The sequence below is a fragment of the Hoplias malabaricus genome, chromosome X2 (assembly GCF_029633855.1).
Source record: "Hoplias malabaricus isolate fHopMal1 chromosome X2, fHopMal1.hap1, whole genome shotgun sequence".
Taxonomy (NCBI): Eukaryota; Metazoa; Chordata; class Actinopteri; order Characiformes; family Erythrinidae; genus Hoplias; species Hoplias malabaricus.
In genome coordinates this window covers 3,417,021-3,439,490 of record NC_089819.1, presented here as the reverse complement: position 1 = coordinate 3,439,490, position 22,470 = coordinate 3,417,021, and the positions used below count along the sequence as shown (strand labels likewise).

Here is a 22,470-nt window from a genome sequence, read left to right as displayed (position 1 = left end):
AATGACCTCTTTAAGCAGCTTATCATATCATATCAGTTTTAATTCAGATTCACAGAAGTTCATCGAAGGTTAATTTAGACTCAGGTCAAATGAGGTCAAATGATAAGACAAGACAAAGCCTGTCCTGCTAAACTGACTGGGCTATATTTTAGCCTGCCAAACGTAACCTGGTAACCTGCAAAATCAGCTAAAAATGATCAGCTCTATTTAGTACGCTTCAATATTAGCAGGTTTTATGTGTGAATTAATTAATTTTCTTGATTAACTGAAATTCTTGCTTAAACAATCTTACTCCATTGTTGATTTTTAGTTTACTGTATCACTTGAACACAGCAGCTGTCCTGGTGTAAAAATGTCATGATGAATGGACGATAACTTGGAATAACATCTCTTTACATGGCTTTCCATTAAAAATTAAGATTTTTTTTTCTTTCTCCTATAAAGTTACTATTTTTGAGATAAACATTTTTCTTTGGACAGCGACGACATGCAAGGTTTAATTACAATGAATATCCTCTACTCCGTGCCAAATCCAGTCATCGTGAATATGAAAATGAGAAGACGTTTCCAAACCAGTTGAAACTCTACCTACATCTTCACCTGAAGTGAATCACTTCAAATTAAGTTCTGCCACTAGTCTGTTTTTGCAGCTGTTCCAGATCAGCGTCCTCACCACACTGACTAAGACTGCCTGAGTGTGTTCAACCGCAGTGTTAGACACAGTGAACTGGATGACTGCATAACCACAAGGATTAATGTACTGTAGCAAAGCTCAGGTGGCTTGTCTTGCAATGGTGGAAACAACCCAATGCTCGTCAAACTGCTAACAGTCAAAACACTGAGCTTACTGTCTCAAAAGCAATCAGAACATTGCTGAGATTCCCCTTGATGGAGCAGTCTGGATTTGTTTTTGGCAGCACTTGGCCATCTGTTGTTTGATGCTAGATGTTTTGCTTAGTTCTGAACAGCATTCGCATTGTGGACAGATGTGTGAGTGGGAAGAAAAATGGGTCAAGCTAAGAAAAGAACACACACCATAGCTCATAGTAGAAACAGTTTATCGACAAATTTAATTTACAGTGTCCATCTTACTCCAGATGTAGACCGTCAGCCAACATATAGTTGGTTTATGAAGTTGGATTTGGGTTTGCATCAAAGCTACAAGGCTAAAGTAACTCTTATTTGTAAAAAAAAGTATATTGCTTAAACAATATCAGCAGCATTAGTAGCACCAGTATTCTTTTTAGTCCAACCACAGCGAGTCAATTTGAGCTTATTGAACTCAATGCAGCAAGTGCCTAAATCTTTAGACATGGAGTTTACATTAAGCTAATATTATTACATTCACGTTGGTCCAGCTAAGTGATAAACACAAGAGCAGCTGACCTCCTACTTCAGTTGGCTGCACATGAGTTTAATCCCTGCAAGGTGCATTCTTGTATATTCAACGTGATATATATTTTCCATTAAATTATTTATTTCTTATGGAATGACATTAAGAGTGAAGGAATATAGCATATTTTTTCCCCTCTGAATTACAAGAATGTTTACATGATGAACAATTTGCTTGTGCTTACTGCTGTCTTGATTCCACAAGTGTGGGGCAGCTCACCTGTCTTTGTTGCTGAAGTCCATCCCAAGCAGAATATCCTCTTCAGTGTCCTGCCTGCCACTAGTGTAAACCACCACCATGTACCGCACTCGGTCTGACCACGCACTCTCCAACCGCACGGCCTGACACACAAACACATTCCCAACCAATTAACAATTGGTTAACATATACATTACATAAAGACATTGTGTTTGAATGTGTGCATTAAAGGATTACAATCAACTGACAAATGTATTCCTCTTGTCCTTAAATGTAGCCAAACAGCAAGACAAGCTGTCTTTTTCTTTCAGGGTTGCACTGGAACTACAAGGCTATTGTTATTTCTAACAATTAAAATATGCACCTTAAAATCTAGTAATATGTAATCTACATGCAAGCATTGACAAGTCAGCACACATTTGCCCCAAACTATGTGCTAATTGCTAAGTAATTTCAAACAGACAAGTGTATGTGGTTTCTAAAAGGCCACCCCCCTAGGCTATAATTATGCACATAGCCCAAGAATATCAGGCAAAGGAGGTGGAGTATGTGTAATTTACCAAAATACCCTAGAAATTAGTCTTAAACAATGTGACACCTTTTCTTCTTTTGAGGTTCTCTCCACTATTATTACAAATCCGGTCACAAAAAAGGACGCATTTTTATTATGCAACATTTACAGACCACCAGGGCCTTACTTAGAATTTCTGAAAGAATTCAGCGATTTTGCTACAAACCTAGCGGTGTGCAATCATAAAGTTATAATTGTAGGAGATTTCAATATCCATTTCGAGAAGGAAAGTGACCCACTAAAAAAGGCATTTACCTCAATCTTAGACTCTATTGGTATTACTCAAAATGTAACAGGGCCTACACACTACAGCAGCCACACTTTAGACTTAGTTCTGACACTAGGTCTTAACATTGACAAAATTAATATCTTACCGCAATCCTCAGCAATCTCCGATCATTACTTAATTTCATATGAGCTACGTTTTATCCATAATCTATGTAAGAACCCTCGCTATTCTACAAGGCGTATAATAAAACCATCTACCGCCCTACAATTTATAGAAAACCTACCAGAACTATCGACCCCAGTTCCAACTCCATCAGACCCAATGGACCTAGATGTACTAACTGACTACCTAGAAAATACCTGTCGATCTACTTTAGAAAAGGTAGCACCACTTAAACATAAAAGTATAAGACAGAAAAAGCTCGCACCATGGTATAACGATAAGACCCGTACTTTAAAACAAACATTACGAAAACTAGAGCGGAAATGGCGATCAACCAAGCTTGAAGTGTTTCATTCTGCCTGGAAGGACAGCCTTATAGAGTATAGAAATGCCCTCACTAAAGCTCGCTCAGCATATCTGGCCTCGCTGATCTCCAATAATAAAAATAATCCGAGAGCACTGTTTAGTGTGTTTTCTAGAATTACAAAAAATCAAGCAGGTTCTGAACAACTAATTCCAGCAACTCTCACCAGTAAAGATTTTATGGACTTTTTTAATAATAAAATTGAGAATATTAGACAACAAACTCTAGCCACAGGATCAAATCCATCCTGGCTGCCACCTGATGTGAATGAAATAAAACATAATATAACTGTAAAAGAAAGACTTGAAACCTTTTACCCACTCCCACAATTAGAACTAGAGAAGATTATCACCTCCGCAAACTGTACAACTTGCACACTTGACGCAATTCCCACAAAGTTGCTCAAAGAAGTACTACCAGCTATTATTGATCCTCTTTTAACTATAGTAAACTCATCGCTTAGTCTGGGCCATGTACCCAAAGCTTTTAAACTAGCAGTTATTAAACCTATGATCAAGAAACCAAATCTTGATGCTAGTACACTGTCTAATTACAGGCCTATTTCTAATTTGCCATTTCTGTCTAAGATCTTAGAAAGAGCTGTGGCCCAACAACTTAGTTCATATCTACATAAGAATCATATATATGAAAAATTCCAATCTGGATTCAGGCAACATCATAGTACAGAGACAGCTCTAGTCAAGATAACAAATGATCTTCTTCTTGCCTCTGATCAAGGCCACGTATCCCTGTTGGTGCTTCTTGACCTAAGCGCAGCCTTCGATACAATAGACCACAATATTCTCATAGAAAGGTTAGAAAACATGGTTGGAATCACAGGGACAGCCCTATTATGGTTCAAATCTTACTTAACGGAACGTTATCAATTCGTAAAAGTAAACAATCTAAATTCAAATTATTCTAAAGTAAGATTTGGAATTCCACAAGGCTCTATTTTAGGACCATTATTATTTACATTATACATGTTACCGCTAGGCACAGTTATAAGAAACCATGACATTAACTTTCACTGTTACGCAGACGACACACAATTGTATATTTCAGCCAAGCCCGATGACAAACACAGATTAAAGAAAATAGAGGACTGTGTAAAAGACGTGAAAGGCTGGATGTTGCGTAACTTCCTCCTTCTAAACAGCAACAAAACAGAGGTCCTGCTTTTGGGTCCAAAAGTGACAAGAAATAAATTATCAGATTTAATTTTAGATCTAGCTAACTTTCCAGTTAAACCTGGTTCAGCAGCAAAAAATCTTGGTGTCATAATTGACCCGGATTTATCATTTGATCAACACATAGGTAGTATCACTAGGACAGCTTTTTTACATCTTCGCAATATTGCTAAGATTAGAAATGCCTTATCCCTCCAGGACGCAGAAACATTAGTACATGCCTTTATTACTTCAAGGCTTGACTACTGTAACGCACTACTGTCAGGATGCACCAGCAGCAATTTAAGAAAACTTCAACTAGTTCAAAATGCTGCAGCTAGGGTCCTCACTAAAACTAGAAAATTTGAACATATCAGCCCAGTTTTATCATCACTTCATTGGCTGCCTGTTAAATTCCGCATTGACTACAAAATTTTGTTATTAACATATAAAGCTCTACATGGGCTTGCTCCTGAATATCTTCAAGATACAATTTCCTATTATGAGCCTCCACGTTCACTCAGATCACAGAATACTGGATTTTTAAATGTTCCCAGAATTCAGAAGGCCTCAGCTGGGGGAAGAGCCTTTTCTTGTAAAGCCCCCCAACTCTGGAATGATCTTCCAAAAAATGTTCGGGACTCAGACACAGTCGCAATCTTCAAATGTAGGCTAAAAACTCATTTGTTTAGTTTATCATTTGGTAGCTAATGCTCCCCCATAGATAAAGGCGGCAGATCCGGGGGGTCCATGGACACAGGGAATTATAGTATACTGAGACGCTGGTGCTGTCGTCCCGCCGCTTCTCGCGATCACTCAGGTTTGTTGACGGTGGAGCGGAGGGATGCCAGTGTTTCAGGATGCTCCCGTGTCTGTGTGTCCTTCTGGTTCTCTCCTTTTAGTTAATGCTGTCATAGTCAGATCTGCCGGAGTCATTAGCCACACTCTGGAAATTTTCATATTTTCTAGTTTACAAACACAAAACAGTTCAAAACTAATTCCATCCATTTACATCTTTCCGAGTAAACGACTGCCCACCTGTCTGTCTGGACACTGATGGATGACTGTCGAGATCCTCCTCCACGCTTCAGACCAGCTGCCCACGCTCCAGCAACCACCAAGTGCCTTGAAGCTGTCCCTACACTGAAGTTCTCATGGACTACTAACTATCATCACCAGTAGATTGACCAGAGGAGGATGGGTCACCCCTTGTGAGCCTTGGTTCCTCCCAAGGTTTCTTCCTCAGCTGGGGGAGTTTTTCCTTGCCACTGTCGCCCCTGGCTTGCTCACTTGAGGGTTTTACATTTGTCTTTACATTTCATGTCAAATCTTGTCTTACTGGAATTCTGTGAAGCTGCTTTGTGACAACACCAGTTGTGAAAAGCGCTATATAAATAAATTTGATTTGATTTGATTTGATTAAAAGGTACAAAAGGGCATGCAAAATACAGGTTTCAAGATGGCTGCTACTACTATTTTTAGCTATGTATGCGCTTAAAAATAATGTTTCTACAAAAGGTTCTTTAGTAAAGAAAAGTGTTCTATTTAGAACTCTGAACATTTGAAGAATCTTGATTAAAGCGTTTAAAGGGTTCTTTGTACTGTAAAGGGATTCTTCAGATTGACGACGAATGTGCTATTGTTCATGGTCCTATATAGAACCCTTACCTTTAATAAAGAACACTTGTACAACAATCGTTTTTAAGAGAGTACTATAATGTTGTTAATTTCTAAATATTGTGATAATTTGGTCATTCAGTTCACACAATGGTAATTTGCAGCATGTTAGCTTCCATTGCTCGTTAGCTACTTGTAGCTCCAGTGTAGAAGTTAAGAATCATAGTTGTCTAGGCTGATAAAATAATTCTGGAGTGCATTTAGAGAATGTTTGCTGGCCAAACTATTCCTGGGCTCAGGTTGGGTTTGGACTTAATGCAAAGTTATGGTGTCCACCACCACTTGTCCCTCAAGACAATGTTAAACAATTTATGAAGATGTTGGTTGATATTTGGTGTTGAGCTCTTAAAAGGTAAGTTGCTTTATCACTTCATTTGACTGGGATTAAGAATATGCAACACTACATCCTCCTGGGTTGGTAGTATCATTTCATAGGGCTGAAAGCTAACAAGTGTGTAGTTTGGCCTAAATTGGAGCGGACCGAACACTCGGACTTCTTAACAAAGAAGAATGTGGGCCACAAACACTTGTGGACATGTGAAAAATGTGTGCTTTGCACACAGGATGAATGCAGGCAAATGCATTGGCCCCCGCATTTCACTCGTCGCCTCATATTGTGCATGGAAACACTCCGCAATAACACATGTACACCAGAGCATGTTCTCATCTCTTAATGAACACAACAAAACACACACAGCCTCCAGCCAGCAAGCAGTAAAATGCATCCAGGCATAAATGAACGAGTATGTGTGTGTGTTTGAGGGTGGGCTCACCAATTTGATTCGGTCCTCCGAGCGAAGAATGTTGATCATTACCTGCAAGTGCTGAGGTAAATCTCCTATGGAGAACCAAAGAGAGTGAAAAAAAAATGCTGTTAAAACAAAACAAGACCATGACAACTTGACCCAACTGCATCTTAACCCAAGAACATTGCTCAGCAGCATGACATACCTCATACATTAAAACAACACAGAACACAGCACGGCAGCTAAAAAATGAAACAGAGTTTACAGAGGTGAGACAGGAATGAATGATTCATATCTTGATGAGTGAGGAGAGAGTTGGCCAGAGTTCCCTACAAGGAAATACAGAAAAGGCAGCTTCAAGTTTTACAATGGCTTAGTGACTACTCAATATTTCTTAAAGTAAAAAGATAAAGTATTCAAAAATATTTTACACAACTCAATTTTAAACAATTCTGAAAAATTGCTGTTTTCAAAAACAGCTCATTCCAATTAATATTTTAAAGTCTTGGATGTGAAAATTCAAAATTCAAAGAAAAGGAGCTTAATGTATTGAAAACAACACTAGTCAGAAGGTCAGCTCTGTCAGGAACACAGGGAATGTCCTATTCACTGTTTTTTCTTGCACTCATTTCCTATTATTCTTTAGTCATCCTGAATAGTCAGAAAAGTGTCACACAAGTGACACAAAAGGATCTAAACATTGTGAAAAAAAACCAAATTATTGCAAACCCATACCTATACTACTGCTGCCTGAATTGACCCCTTCACCCCCTAAGGATAGTGATCTCTAAAAAAATATAAAGACAATTTCCCAAAGGCATTGTTTGTTTCATTTATTAATTTTAAGTAACTGCTTCATTCTGTTCAAAGTCTTGGTGTGTACGGAGCCTACCGAAAATCACAGGAACACACGCTGGACGGGATGACAGTCCACAGTCACACGTTCATTCAGACTCACAAATTTTGAATAGTCAATCTACCTACTAATATGTGTATTTAGATTGTATAAGGAAACCCGGGGACCCGAAGGAAACCCACACAGACACTGAGAGAACACACCACCTTCTCACAGACATTGGCGCAAGGCGGGGCTTCAACCCAGAATCCCAGAACATTGGAGCTGTATGAGAGTGACACTGCCTGCTGTGCGACAATACTGCACCTTTCCCAAGTCTGTAAAAAATAAAGTGATGAGAGGAACCAAGAATTACAACAGAAACTTATCCTCCTCCGGGATGCTCCAGATGATGTCGTTATGATGCAAAACTGTTTTTTGATCTTTAATCTACTGAACTTCACTTTCAGGTCTGCCAACAGGTCTCTAAAGGCCTATTGTCTCTTTGAGGTTATTTAGGGCTCAAATTAGCATGAAGCGGACTTAAAAAGGTACACTATGTAATATTTATAACTTACAACTTGATTTGCAGTTCCTGAATGAAATACATAGTGCTTGAAAACAACTGAAAGAGTGTGTGTGTGTGTGTGCACATCTGTAGGAGTGTATCTGTAACTGTGGGTGTGAGTGTGTGTAACTGTGTGCGATTCTGTGAGTGTGCATGTGATTTTGTGTGGGTGCTCGTGTCTGATTTTCGTTCATTGAGGACAAACTCGAGCAGAAATCCCAGTGTGTTATTTGTAATGAAGTGCTGGCACGAGAGCATGAAACCATCCAAACTAATGAGAGGTTTGTAAGCTAAACTTTTATACATGCAGTTGTCATGTTCCTCCTCAGTTTCTTAAAAAGATTAAAATTCTCTTTGCATGCATATGTATGTTTAAATGTATTTTTGAAGGCTATTTTTCAAAAATAAATTTGCTTGGTTTGTATTCTATGAAGGGCGGCACGGTGGCGCAGCAGGTAGTGTCGCAGTCACACAGCTCCAGGGACCTGGAGGTTGTGGGTCCGATTCCCGCTCCAGGTGACTGTCTGTGAGGAGTTGGTGTGTTCTCCCCGTGTCCGCATGGGTTTCCTCCGGGTGCTCCGGTTTCCTCCCACGGTCCAAAAACACACGTTGGTAGGTGGATTGGTGACTAAAAAAGTGACCGTAGGTGTGAGTGTGAGTGAATGTGCGTCTGTGTCTGTGTTGCCCTGTGAAGGACTGGCTCCGGGGTGTATTCCCGCCTTGCGCCCAATGATTCCGGGTAGGCTCTGGACCCACCGTGACCCTGAATTGGATAAGCGGTTACAGATAATGAATGAATGTATTCTATGAAAGTCGGTCGCGACTTAATGACCATGAGAAAATGTGGATCCCAGGCTGAAACCAGTTGAGAACCCCTATATTAGACATAGCTGTGCTGCTGGAGTTCTTAAACCCTGTGTCCATTCACTGTCCACTCTGTTAGACATTCCTCCCTTTTTGGTCCACATTGTAAATGTAATGTCAGAGACAGCAGCTTATCTGTCACTGCACAGTTTGTGTTGTTTGTCCTGTAGTCCTCTATCAGTCGACACAGGATGCTGTCGGCAGGAGGTTTTTGGTTGGTGGACAACTCTAAGTCCAGCTGACACTGAGGGTTTTACGTCAGCATCACTGCAGTGCTGAGAATGATCCATCACCCAAATCACATCTGCTCTGTGGTGGTCTTGCCCTTTGAATATCAAGGGGAAAGGGAGCTAACAGAGCATGCAGAGCAACATATGGATTACAATTTTTAATTTAAGAACTACAAAGTTCTCCTGTCTTTCTCCTGTGTTTGTGTGTGTAAAAAAAAAAAAAAAAAAAAATATAAAACTCGGCAAAGAATAAATAAACCCTCCCAGGTACGGAACTGTTCCTGCCTTGCGTTCAGTGTTTCTGGGTAGGCTCCGTACCCACAGCGACACTGAACTGGATAAGTGGTCACAGACAATGCATGAATGAATGTGCGAAACTGAAAACGTTCTAGCTTTCCCACTGTTATAAGCCTTCCACTGTTGTAAGTCTTCTAATGGGTCAAGTGCAATATGTTTACAGTTCAGCACAGGGAGTGATTATTTATTTATTTATTTATTTATTTAGTGTATTCAGTCTACGTTTATAGAAGGATGTCCTTTGTCACAGTGTGACATAATGTTAATATTGTGAAAAATATCAAGATCGATCAATACAGAAAAACCTATCGTGATAAAACTTTTGGCCATATCGCCCAGCTCTATGTGTTGTGATGGTACGAGTGGATCAGACACAACAGGGCTGCTGGAGTTTTTAAACCCTGTGTCCACCTCACTGTGTGTGTGTGTGTGTGTGTGGTGGAAGAGGTATGTGTCAGTGAGAGAGAAGAGGGGCCAGGCACGTGCTGCGTCTGTGAGACTCCGTAGCAGTTACATTTTGGCTGTGACATCATCGATGGCCGTTAAGATTACATTCCGTCATGTATTTCATTGGGGGATTTTTTTTATATTCAAATTTATAAAGAACGACAAATCAGATGACTACAAAAATACATAGCACACTTCTCAGAGCCGAGAGCTTCAAAAAGCAGTTTGAACAAAGTCTGTACTTTAAAAGGTTCGGACCGTATTTATTGCAGAAAACTGGAGAAGAATAATAACTAGATTTGCATTTCCTGAAGGAAATACATAGAGCTTGAAAAGAGCTGAAAGTGTGTGTGTGTATGTGTGTGTGAGTATGTCTGTTGCTCTGAATGTGAGTGTGTGTAACTGTGTGTAATTCTGAGTGTGTGTGTGTGTGTGATTTTGTGTGAGTGCTTTTGTGTATGCGATTGTTTGAGAATAAATATACACCCATCACCCATATCATTATGCCATCCTCCTTGCTTCTATACTCACTGTCCCTTCTCTCAGCTCCATTGTCCATAGGGGCACTTTGTAGTTCCACAACTGCAATCTGAAGTTCATCTGTTCCCTGCATACTTTGTTTGCCCTTTTTCACCGTTTTTCAAATGGTCCCCACAGAACCGCAACAGAGCCGGTTTAATTTGGTGGTGGATCATTCTCAGCACTGCAATGACACTGATGTGTTAGTAGTGTGTTAAGTGCTGGGCAATAAAACAATATTGATTTGTTTCACGATTAATTTTTGCTCAATATCAATGGTAAGCTTTGTGTAATAGAGCTCAATAAACCTTCATTTCTATTCCTGGTTAGCACAGCCAGCTGCACTCTATCAGGCGTGTATACTCATGCTATTACGGTAAATGAACATAGGAGACGGCATAAATGTGAGAACGTAAACAAGAATATAACGTTTTATTCAAGTGCTTGTGTTTATGTATTTAAAAAAAATGATATATATATATATTTTTTTTTTGTTTTTCTCCGTTTGCAAGAGCACTGTTCGTTGCTTGACGTGGCTTTTCCTCACACAAAATAATTTTCCCCCACTCACGGATTTTGAATTGGATCCTGACGCCATAGAGCAGGCTGCATCTCATATTTAAAAAAATAAAATAAAACACTCGGCAAAGAATAAATAAACCCTCCCAGGTGCGGAACTGTTCCTGCCTTGCATTCAGTGTTTCTGGGTAGGCTCCGGACCCACAGCGACACTGAACTGGATAAGTGGTCACAGACAATGCATGAATGAATGTGCGAAACTGAAAACGTTCTAGCTTTCCCACTGTTACAAGCCTTCCACTGTTGTAAGCCTTCTAATGGGTCAAGTGCAATATGTTTACAGTTCAGCACAGGGAGTGATTATTTATTTATTAATTTAGTGTATTCAGTCTACGTTTATAGAAGGATGTCCTTTGTCACAGTGTGACATAATGTTAATTGTGTGAAAAATATCAAGATCGATCAATATAGAAAAACTTATCATGATAACACTTTTGGCCATATCGCCCAGCTCTATGTGTTGTGATGGTACGAGTGGATCAGACACAACAGGGCTGCTGGAGTTTTTAAACCCTGTGTCCACTCATTGTCCACTCTGTTAGACAATCATACTACTTCGGTCCACCTTGTAGATGTAAAGTCAGAGACAGTAGCTCATCTGTTGCTGTACAGTTGTGTTGGTTGTCCTCAGGCCAGCAGCGACACTGAGGGGTTAAAAAAAAATTCCAGCACCCCTGCTGTGTCTGATCTACTCGTATCAGCTCAACACACACTAACATGCCAGTATCACTGCAGCGCAGAGTATGATCCGCCATGAAAACCATACCTGCTCTGTGGTGGTCCTCTGGGCGTCCTGGGGGCTGATCGGTGTATGTTTGTGCCTGTGACTGTGTGTGTGGGATGGGGATGTGAGTGTGTGTCAGTGAGAGAGAAGAGAGGTTGTGCATATGTGCTGTGTCTGTGAGACTCAGTTAGGTTTAGTTAGAGAGTGACGGTGACATCATCAATGGCAGTTAAGATTTGAATCTGAACATTCCCCCATTCATTTCAGTGGGGGATTTTTTTAAATTTAAATGCAAATTTATTAAAAACATTACATCTATACATAGCATACCTCTCAAAGCAGAGAGCTTCGAAATACTGTTTTAACTAAGTCTATACATTAAGCGGTTCAAGCTGTATTAATCACAGAAAACTGCAGAAGAGTAATAATAAAATTTAAGACGAGGAATAACAATACAGTGCTTTTCGAGCACTATAATTACAGCTTTAAAATCACTGTGATGCTTCACTGATCTTTAATAAATGGGAACAGAGCCTCTGTCATTGCTACTCTGGGTTCAACATTGCAGAAACTATACTATGTAACTTTTGAAGGAGAGTAGGAAATTACCACCCTCCTCAAATCTTACTAAGTGTTCCTTTAAGAGATCAACAAATTATCAACAAAATATGTACAGAAAATAATAGACCTCTGAACTTGTACTGTACATTTGGCTTAAGTCTTTAAACCTAAATGTATCAGATTAAGGAAAACATACATTCAGATTATGTTTGACTGTTATTGAATGACTCTCCTAATTGTGTAGCTATGGGGTGGCCTGGAAGGCCTTAATCTTCTCATGAAGCTTCAAAGATTTACAATAGTTGTTGGATTTCATCTTCAATATATCAACGTCTCAGGGACTTTCAAGCTTGGCCTCCACACCAGCTGCTGTAAATTTTGCCTATACACCACTGTAACCCCTGTCAATTAAAATAAACATTCCCACACTTAATCACACTCATTCAGGGCTTCCAAATGAGCAAAAAACCCCATTCTCCACGACCTGAAAAGCACATCGAAGCCAGAAATCCAGTCTCGAGACAAAGACAAATTTTACACTCATTATTATGCGTGCTGTTCCCAAGTTGCCCTGGCATGAATCTGGGCAACGCAGCAAAGGATGGTGAAGATCACGTGTCAGTCAGACGAGCTCATAAATCTAAACCACCATCGACAGTTTGGGTTCATATCAGTTGATGCTTCATGCTCAGTTTCTCTGGCTGTTTTTCCTTTATTTATAAATAGAATTGAACCTGTTTGAACTCCTATTTTGTAGGACTGTTTTTTTTTTGTCTTTGGCAGCCTTGCAGGTAACTAGTTTTCCATCACTGTCATTGTGCGCCCTCCACAATCCCTCCTCCTGTGGTTGTCATGGTGATAACGTGTCTGGTGTCTTATCTGAAAAGAATCTCTCAGGAAACTGGATTTAATTTAAACAAACCCACCTAGTTTATCTAGTTTCAGATTTCTTCCAACTCTGGTTCATTTTCTAAAGAAGAATGCTGGTCCAGGATCAGTTATTGGCCTTCTACACATTAACATCCATGTGTAAAAGTGGGAAACATATTCTAGCTCTGCTTTGTTACATACATTGCTCTTGCTATCCTACACTGCTTTAAGAATAAACAGGTGCAACTTTGCAAAGTAGCCCTGGGTCAAATTTCTGTTTCAACTCATTTACAATCAACTCCACTTTCTTAACCCTCAGTGACCTCAGGTCATTGCCAAAGGGGAGCAGCTAACCCCAGCTGCACACCCTCTGACATACAAAGTTATTCTATTTTCAGCATGATCATAGTTAATTTATTTCTGTGTTCTGACACACATCTTTTGAGGGTTTGCAAAAGCAGAACATCTGATTACTAGAAAATGATTATGAGGGAAATGCACTAGAAAACAATACATTAAAATTAAATTTTACCCCATAGTATTTGCCTCACTTTGCCTCATAGCCACCATTTTAGGGGCAGGAGAAAGCCCCCCCAAAAAACCTAGGCAGCCTACCAATTTTTAGCCTACTAATATTTAGCTAAATGGTCTGAATGGTTTTATACATTGGTAAATCACCAAAATACATCATAATTATTTTTAGACATTTGATGTTGCAGCCATTAAATCAGTTTTAAAAGCCCACAACCCCTTAACAACCCTGCCTATGTGATCCTATTTTCACAGTGTTGCAGAAATGGTGGGTGGTGCACAATAAAAGTGCACAGTCACGAAGATACACAGCTCATATACATCTTACCCCACTCTCCACTACTTGGAGTACTGGCTTTTTCTGAGGACAACCATTACCTACTTTACATCACAAATCATGATCCTGCCTAGTGTGCAGGGTTAGAATGAATAAAATGTTCTGTATTTTCACCTTTTACTGATATCCACATCTTAAACCTCCAGGACCCAAGAACATTTTCTACATTTTTGCAAATCTTTTTATATTCTGTTTTAAATGCACTTGAGTCCTGTATGTTCATGTCCATAACAATTTTGTCTCTCTCTCTCTGTAATGACGCCCCATTTGATCTTGAACCCTGTGATAAGAGATCATTTGGCTGTAAACCTGTAAAGCCAATGTCCGATTTCAGAAATTCCTCACATCTCTTGTGAACACTTCCCTTTCTTTGTGAGTGTTCATTGGTTAGTTTCAAACAAAATGAAGACGGATACATGAACCCACCAATTTCACAACTATAACTAAATGTGTCATGTATTAGAATCACTTTATTGGCCACAGTGCTTGCACACAGAGGAATTTGTTCACCACATTTAACCCAACCTGTTCAGTTACACATATTTACACATTCACTAGTGAACACCAGGGCACTAGGCAGTGAGCACACATGCCTGGATTGGTGGACGCCCAAGAAGCAGGGGGTTAGGTGCCTTGCTCAAGGGCACTTCAGTCATGAACCGGCAACCTTTTGGTTACAAGCCCAGTTCCATAACCACTAGGCCACGGCTTTCCCCTATCTCTTGAGACAGAATCAAAAGGCCAAACTCTTTGAGTTCAGGAAATGTTTGAAGCATATTTTTTTGTCTATACTGTATTTTCACCAAGCTATTAACAAAAACATCTATGAACACTGAATTTAGCACATAGGCACTCGTATCCAGAAGTATTTCTACCGTTCCTTCAGAGTAAACAATGATGTAAATCTCTGAGGGTTGCCAACTTACTTGTTCCAACAATGATCTGAATCATGGTTGCATGTTCACGTCAACAAAAATATCACAAGAGTTTGACATGACATGAGCGATACAGACATGCAAGTGTACAAGAAACACCTTATACCAATGTTTTCTATACTACTGTTTTGACAACCTTTACAAACAACTCTTCCTCTCTTTCTCTCATCATGATGAACACCCCCCCCCAACACACCCAAAAAAGGATGGTGTATCATTCCTGTGTCCTCAGACTAGATGATGTATTCAAAAATAACATGTAAAAATCAAACCCCCTTTTTTGCCATCAGCAGCATAATCAAGAGCAGCTGAAACAACGGTGCTGAGATAACATCAGATGAGCTAAGTGGGTTAACAAGGAGAGTAATAAAGAAAACTGGGGCATATGAGAGTACAAATGGCAGGACAAGATGTTCAAAGTGAGAGGGAGTTTATTTACCCCAAGCAGGCAAGTTCTGCCTTTGCTGCGTTGTTCTTGTTCCATTGATTGGAACCAGAACCCCCAACCAGCCAAAGCTAATTTGTAATGCCTCTGAACATGTCATTCAAGGTTTATTCATTTACTTAACGTTTCACATCTCTGGGAGCTGAAACTACGTTGGTGTCCGCATTGCGCCCAGTGATTCCAGGTAGGCTCCAGACCCACTGCGACCTTGAACTGGATAAGCAGTTGCAGACAATGAATGAATGAATGAATGACTTTCTGCACTCAACTAAACTTCCAGTCCCAAAGAAACCCTGCAGTTTAAAGCACTACAGAGACAAGAGCAAACACCCTGAGAAGAGTCCCCACAATATCCCAGTCCTGAGACTCTCCAAGCCTCAGTCAGGCTCTAACACACATCATAGCACTCTCCAACACATCACCCCCACCCACACCACCTTCTAAAACCAACTCGTTACTAACAACAAGGACAGGTATCTAGAACACTGGGAGAACGAATGTTTCTGTGCAATAAAAAAGGGTACAGACTGGAACTGTATCTCCTGAGCATCAGAGATCTACAGCAGAGAGGGATCCTGACCTAGTACTGGCTCGGTGACCATAGCCTGGCCACAGACAAGGGCAGGAATAAAAAGTCCTGGCTTCCCAGAGAGGACAGAGAGTGTGTCGTCACTGTGAAAGTGGCAAGCAATATAAAATAAAGACACAGGCAAATAAATGACCAATCACAAGTCTGCTATTTTGGCATGAGGTGCAGGAGGAGGCAGAAAGCCATCTGGAAGAATCCTGACAGTGAGGTTTGCTGAAATGATCAGACTCTCCGTCAGCCTGTGGGCGAAGCATCGGTGGCTGAGACAACCTACATTGTATCTACACTCATTGTTCATTTTATCAGCTCCATTGAGCAGTGGATCAGACACAGCAGTGCTGCTGGACTGAGAAAAGTCCACCAACCAAAAACATCCAGCCGACAGCGTCCTGTGTCCACTGATGAAGGACTAGAGGATGAACAACACACACTGTGCAGCGACAGAAGAGCTACTGTCTCTGACTTTACATCTACAAGGTGGACCAATGAGGTAGGTGTGTATTAAAGAGTGGAGAGTGAGTAGACACAGTGTTTCAAAAAGTGTCTGATCCTCTTGTACCAGCGCAATACACGCTACCACACCACCACCACCACCACCACATCAGCGACACTGTGTGCTAAGAATGTCACATTCTCTGTGGTGGTCCTGAACATTGAAGAACAGGGTGAATTGGGGATAAGAAAGTATGCAGAGAAACATGGGGACTACTGTCTGTAACTGTAAAACTACTGCGGTATGGTCAGTGGAATTAAAAGACTGGACAATGAATGTGTTCTGGATGAATAGGTGTTCCTAATCCAGTGATCGTTTGCTGTATAATGCTACACTGTGGCTGTAAAAAGCATTCCCCATAATGTTGTCAGTGAGCAGAAGCAGACAGGAGGTATCACCCACCTGGTGTGTGGGATAAAATACGTTATATATAAAGCTGAATGGAAACTCTAGAGTGTGGTCAGTTACCCCTGCCCTACACCTCATCCCACACATTGAAACAGAAGTGCTGTGCTAACATCTCCAATATGCTGCGCTAAACCGCTAATCCGGCTAATCCACAAAAACACACGCATGCCACCCTTGTCTGGAACATGCTTAACCAGCACTGTGGAGTGTGTGTGTGTGTGTGTGTGTGTGTGTGTGTGTTTATTCTCAGGCCCTGAGAGTGTTATGAGCCACTGCAGGTGCTGTACAGCATCTGTTGTCCTCACACAGCCTCAGGACACACACATACTTGAACAGCGCTGGCTGAAGGTTATCACTACAGCATCAGGGGCAGAGCACAGGCAGAGAAAAAGGGAGTGAGAGCTGAAGAGGATTGGGAGATTTATAGCAGAAATTGTGAAGGGAGGGAAGCAGAAAGGAGAGAGAAATATTGGTATAATAAAAACTGAACACATCTGACTGGAGGTATTATTTACAGAGTAGTTGTACACAGATGATAGAACCAGTGCATCACAATTTAGAAGTACTTGGAAAATTCTCATGAGAATTACACTTTGGCCAGAAAAATGAACTCATTTATCCCAGTGCGGTATTGCATCTTTCCTTCTCGACCGCGCCGCATCAGACCCATAGCAATGAGTCTTTTCTAAGCACAGGGATGGACACCAAACTGCAGCTTTTCAGATCTGAGTGGAACTTGAATTTGTCCAGTCTGATTAATCTGATGAAATTCTTGGAGCAATACTAGGGCTGTTCACATTACCAGTCTGGAGTGTCTCAAATGATCATTTTCTGCGCTAATGTGACTCATATCTGATCTTTACATGGCTGTGAAGACTTGTCAAATCCGATTTAATGCATCTTTTTGTCTAGAGCTTTCACCTCAGCCAGAATCAGCAGCAAAACAATAACGAAGGACAGGCTTGAGTAGTGTCCCAAATAACACAGAAACTCCCTAGATAGTGCACTTCAAAGATTATGAAACTAAAACTCCTACACCCAGAGAGGGCACTAGTTCTACTGGAAGATGTGAAGCTTAAGGCCTATTACTGTTTTATAATTCTATGTAAAATACACTATAAGTGCAGAAACTGTTATTTTATTATCTACAATGTGCACTACAAAGAAGGTAGGGAGACATTTGGGATTCAGCCAATCCCTTGGCCTAACAGTAAAACCCAATGGGCAGTTTACGCCTTCTCATTCTAATCATGTACAGTCGACAAGACGATTGCAGTCCTTCTGGCCAAAATGTGATGCCACATAAGCTATCAATGTGTCTGTTTCTGACGTTTTAAAACAAATTTGTCTTTCTTGGTGAAAGAGGCGATGTGCATAAATGTTTTAGTGTGCACCAGCGTGTCTGTTCGGAGACAGATTCGTTCACAATAAAGACAGATACAGGCCACTTACACTTATGAATGTGAAACCACCAAATCCGATCTGAGCCAAAAACTGGAATTGACGAACGAAGCTTGTAATGTGAACGCAGCCTACGGCTTTGGAGGTATTAGTTGTTTGGAGTTCCATTTATTCTGTATCTTTGAATTATTTTTGAGAAAACTGGAAATTCCTGCTTTTTAATATTTATTCCTTTGACTTTCCTGTTCCTTGTGCGATCTTTAGCCTGTCGTATATCTAATCTCCTCAGGGGTATCCGCTTTACCTTTTACATTAAAGTAAATAGATAAAGTAAATACTGATTTGAATTTGTACTTGATTTTGCTTGCAATTGTCTGTAAATATGTTGATTGAAAAATAAATAATCTGTGCCTAATTGTATTTTTGACTGAAAATTAATTAAATGAAAGCTACATTATGACTTTTGTACACTTCTATACAATTACAAAACAGATGTAAATTGCCATCTACATTGTACATTGTATTTCGATATTTTAGACATGTTTTAAAAGAGACATAGAAGAATATGCAGTGTAAAGGCGGATTAGTATTTATATAATAAGATAAAACTATGTTTCTGTTTGTGTCTGGTGCATGTGCACTCACCTGCATGTTTGTGGTGGGGGTGTGTCCTCTGACCCTGTGCACTGCCCTGCTGAAGAAACAATGCTGCCCCCTTCACCATGAAAAAGCTCTCACTCAAACTGAAACAGAGAGAGAAAAAAGAAAGGAAATTATTTAATGTTATATTATATAGCTATTTTGTTCAAATTCTTCTGATTATTTTCTTATCAAAGTGCTATTTACTCTAGATGTGCTCTGAAAATAAAAAACACTCTCTCCAGCTACAGCCAAAGTCTTAATGTACACAGAATCCCAGCCAATACAGCATGTGTCAAAATGTTGAAAATACATAGAAAACTGGCAAAAAGGTCCATTATATACAGCACCACACTGGCTCCAAGAATTGGCAAATAGATCCAATGCACATAGCACTACAACCATGCTAAGAACAAAGTGCAAAAAGGTCTAATACACTCGCCACCATACCAACCCCATTAACTGATATAAAGGTCCAATGAACACAGCACCACACCACCTCCGGTGAGTGGCAAAACGTAAATGAGAATCTTCTACAAAAACTGCCAAAAGTTCCAATATGTTCACCATATCTAGAGATGGGAAAAATCTCATGACATGACACGGGTTGAGCCAGGTTTAAAAAACTCCTGAAGGCTATGCTAGTTTGGAAGCTTTATCCCAATCTGGAGTCATCTCAGGAACAGTTAGGTTTGGGGATGGTTATGCAAGCTGTTTCACCTGCTCTGTCGCGAATGCTCATGACAGCTCTTCATGGTTTGTGTGTTCAAGCGGGATGACGGTTAATTTCCCATGTCTGACTCCTTGGCAAGAACAAAAAACAGGTGGACGGCGTTAAATCACATCAACCTCCACATATTTCAGACTGAATAACAAGGCTGCAAGTTCAAAACAGGGGTACCTGAAAAATATTTTTGGTTTTATCAGTGATTCATGATGTGATCCTGTATCAAATGAGCCAACAATTCATAGCAAATTATAGAAAACAAATGGAGGCTGTCACCTGGAGTTCCCCACGAGGAAATCTGAAGTGAATCACAATTTACGATAATGATATGACCACTAGCATTTAGGGGTTTCCCTATTCCAGCAGTTACACCAAACAAAGTTTTGGAAATACAGCAGAATAACTGCAATATAGCCTTATCCCTAACCAGATCCAATCATTGAATGCTTCAGAGGTCCCATTTTGTTTGGCACCTGCACCATTTAAAGTGGAATGTGAAAATTAGAACTTATTCACTGTTCAGAAATTATTCACTGTTTCAATTAACACAGAAAGTCATTTGTAACTCACCAATTTTGGTACTTTTTTTTGGAATAAAAACTTTATTTTAAGAATAAAAATGAACGTAAACAAACGAGAGAACAACAGTTCCCTGAAATTGCCAAAGTTGCCTTTAACACCACTACAATAAAATGCATCTGTAACCATTGCTTTTTATATAATTCTGTACTGGAGTTTTGAGAGGAATCAAACACTTAAGATGTCTGGTTCCTGTCACCCCCACTGAAAAACTGACTGATGGGTTTTCAAGAATAACGCCTTTCACATCAAACCTCTTAACAACGATTTTCTTACAAAGACAATATGAAAAATCAATGGAATTCCCCTTCTAAACTAAACCATCTCCAGCATGTGAGTCAACCTGCCAAGCAGGAGGGATGGAGGAAGGGCACCAAACATTACTGGGCTGTGGGGTTTTCTTTCCTCGTCCAACTGGGGTCACGACCTTGTGCTGACTCACCCTCCTGAATTTTTAGACCATTGTCTTGCTCTGACTGGACTTCTCCATGGCTTGTGTCCAGTGTCCTGAGGAACTCTGAGCCACGCCCACTCTCAAAAGATAAAGAGACAAAAACAGAAGTGGCTTTGTCCTGCCACCTCTCTTTCCCCCCTACTCCCTCTCACTTTATCTGAATCTCACTTTCCCTTTTTCTCCAGTCTCTCTGTTTCTCTCCAACCCCTCCATCTCTCCCTCTCTCTCTCTATCGCTCTCTCACTCCAAAACAAATTTGAGCTGTGTAAAGGATGCGGGGGTGTCTGCAGATTACAGGGGCTTTTGTTTCACCCCCGTTTATTTCTCTCTCTGTCCATCCTGCCTGCCACAAATTTACACCAGGCCTAAGGGTAAGGGTGGCTGATGTCTGACGCCCTGTCTGAGAAAAAGAGAGTGATGGATGTGACAAGAAACCACAGAAAAGAGAGAGAGAGGTAAATCAAAGACACTGCACTCATCCTGAGGTGTGTAATTATGCAAAGTTTCGTAGCAAGGCTTCTGAAACCGTACAAGTAAAAGGGGCTTTTGTCTGCAGTGAGCCATTAGGATTAACGCTGAGTTTACAGACAGAAAACCTGGCAAATGCACATACTTTATGTTTTAGTGATCATACAGGTGGTAGTGGAGGCATCTATAACCACTGTGCAACCACATGTACTACAAAGTATCCAGTAAAAATTATTTTACACTACATTTTCAAATGTGGGCAACACATAATATAAATAGTGAACTCAATTACTTTAAGGTGCACCCTGTGTTGGCAAACATCCAATTACACACACCCAAGCTTGTACAAACCCTGTGTTTGGGACTCTAAATTCAGGAGAGCGCTAACTGCATGAAAGTAAACACAGACTAAAAATGCTGCAAATCAAAATAACTGGAGTTACAAATGAGTTTCTGTGGTAATTCAAACGAGGGCACTTCAGCTATGGTTGTGGGGATCAAACCGGCAACCTTCTAGTGCCAAGCCCGGTCCTCTAATCATTAGCCCACAGCTGCCCCTGTGAGTTTAGGGTCCATTTGGGCTTAAAAGAGAGAGAAGTTAAAATCTGACAAAACACCCTAAAGACCTTTTGCTTGACTTTAAGTGTGTGTGATTTGAGTTTGCATGAACAAGGTCTGTGCTGTGGAGTTTACCCTTAGCTCACTTTTCTAAGCCTATATGTTTCTAAACAGTCAAACTTCAAACTTTTCTGTTCCTCCAGTGCCAGTTGTTGGTCTTTGTTCTCAGACGTGTTGTTTGTGCCCTTTCAGGCTGTGCTGAACTGAACGGCGCAGCCAAGCACAGTGCAAACACTCAGAAAAACACTTCACTTGACATTGTGCTCACAGATATTAGGCTCAGCGAACTGAGGGTATGACAAATATGCATCCAGCCATCCCTATTATATATATCATACATAATATTGTGAAAAGATTCTGGAAATCTAGTGTAGGGCAAGTCCAAACACCACTGAACACTCTGCAAGTTAAACCAGCAAGGTTAACTTGATAAATATAGTCACTTGGGCAGTGGAGTACATTAGAAACCACTGTCATTTCATACAGCTGGCTATCGCTTCAGGAAAAACAACCTGACACTTTTTATTTCTCGAAGGAAAAACCATACATTAATTCTATGCAGAAACACTGCTGAGCTCTTTGGGCCCAAACTCAACTCAAGAGTCGTGTGCAATTAATTGTCACTGTACAATGAATGCACTTCATCTACCTTAGTGAAGCGAGCACATGCACATTTTTATACACACTCACAATTATGGACAATTTTGAGTAGCCAATCCACATACCGATGTGGGAAGAAACCCACACAGACACAGGGAGAACACACCAAACTCCTCACAGACAGTCACCCGGAGCAGGGATTGAACCCACAACCCCAGGACCCTGAATCACTTACACATGTCA

General features: G+C 40.4%; 1 protein-coding gene across 1 annotated transcript in view; it reads right to left on the bottom strand.

Moving 5' to 3' along the window:
- Positions 1 to 22,470, bottom strand: part of LOC136676417 (protein phosphatase Slingshot homolog 1-like) — a 72,783-nt gene that overhangs the window by 21,100 nt on the left and 29,213 nt on the right. The window contains exons 3-5 of the mRNA XM_066653419.1: positions 18,788 to 18,885; positions 6,537 to 6,601; positions 1,613 to 1,734 (exon numbers count right to left, since the gene is read on the bottom strand). Coding sequence (XP_066509516.1) covers positions 1,613 to 1,734; positions 6,537 to 6,601; positions 18,788 to 18,885 — 285 coding nt within the window. The remainder of the gene's footprint in view (positions 1 to 1,612; positions 1,735 to 6,536; positions 6,602 to 18,787; positions 18,886 to 22,470) is intronic.